Source organism: Pediculus humanus, genomic scaffold (assembly GCF_000006295.1).
Source record: "Pediculus humanus corporis 1103172107592 genomic scaffold, whole genome shotgun sequence".
Lineage (NCBI taxonomy): Eukaryota > Metazoa > Arthropoda > Insecta > Psocodea > Pediculidae > Pediculus > Pediculus humanus.
Genome location: NW_002987206.1, coordinates 305,246 through 305,650, shown reverse-complemented (window position 1 = coordinate 305,650; position 405 = coordinate 305,246). Strand labels below are relative to the sequence as shown.

Here is a 405-nt window from a genome sequence, read left to right as displayed (position 1 = left end):
GGCAGCACACTGGAATGTAAGTTTTATATTATAAATATTGTGGACATAAAAAGATTTAAAATATATATGAATATGATTTTACTTTGGCATAGGCTGCTATAAGAGAGAGAGAGAGAGACTAAAAAAAATCAGGTTTTAACCTGTGCGTTATTATACAATTTTTATAAATATTGTATAATCTATCTATGACGATGGCAATGATGAAAATATATATATATATATAATATATTCGTTAATATGTAAATTGAAATTAAAGACTTGTAGGAGGAAACGACGTCGAGCTGTTGCTATGAGCTAAACTAAGCATTGACCCGGAAATACTATCGTCATCCGCGTAGCATTCCTTACAAGCTTCAGATATAGCCAGTGCACTGCAAAAATTATTAATAAGTAATTATTAGTATA

General features: G+C 29.6%; 1 protein-coding gene across 1 annotated transcript in view; it reads right to left on the bottom strand.

The window, feature by feature from the left end:
* Positions 1–250: 250 nt before the first annotated feature.
* Phum_PHUM231610 (uncharacterized protein) overlaps positions 251–405 on the bottom strand; it is a gene marked incomplete at both ends in the record, with an annotated part of 4,756 nt that continues 4,601 nt past the window's right edge. Inside the window, one exon of the mRNA XM_002425968.1 lies at positions 251–371. Within this exon, the coding sequence (XP_002426013.1) occupies positions 251–371 (121 nt within the window). The remainder of the gene's footprint in view (positions 372–405) is intronic.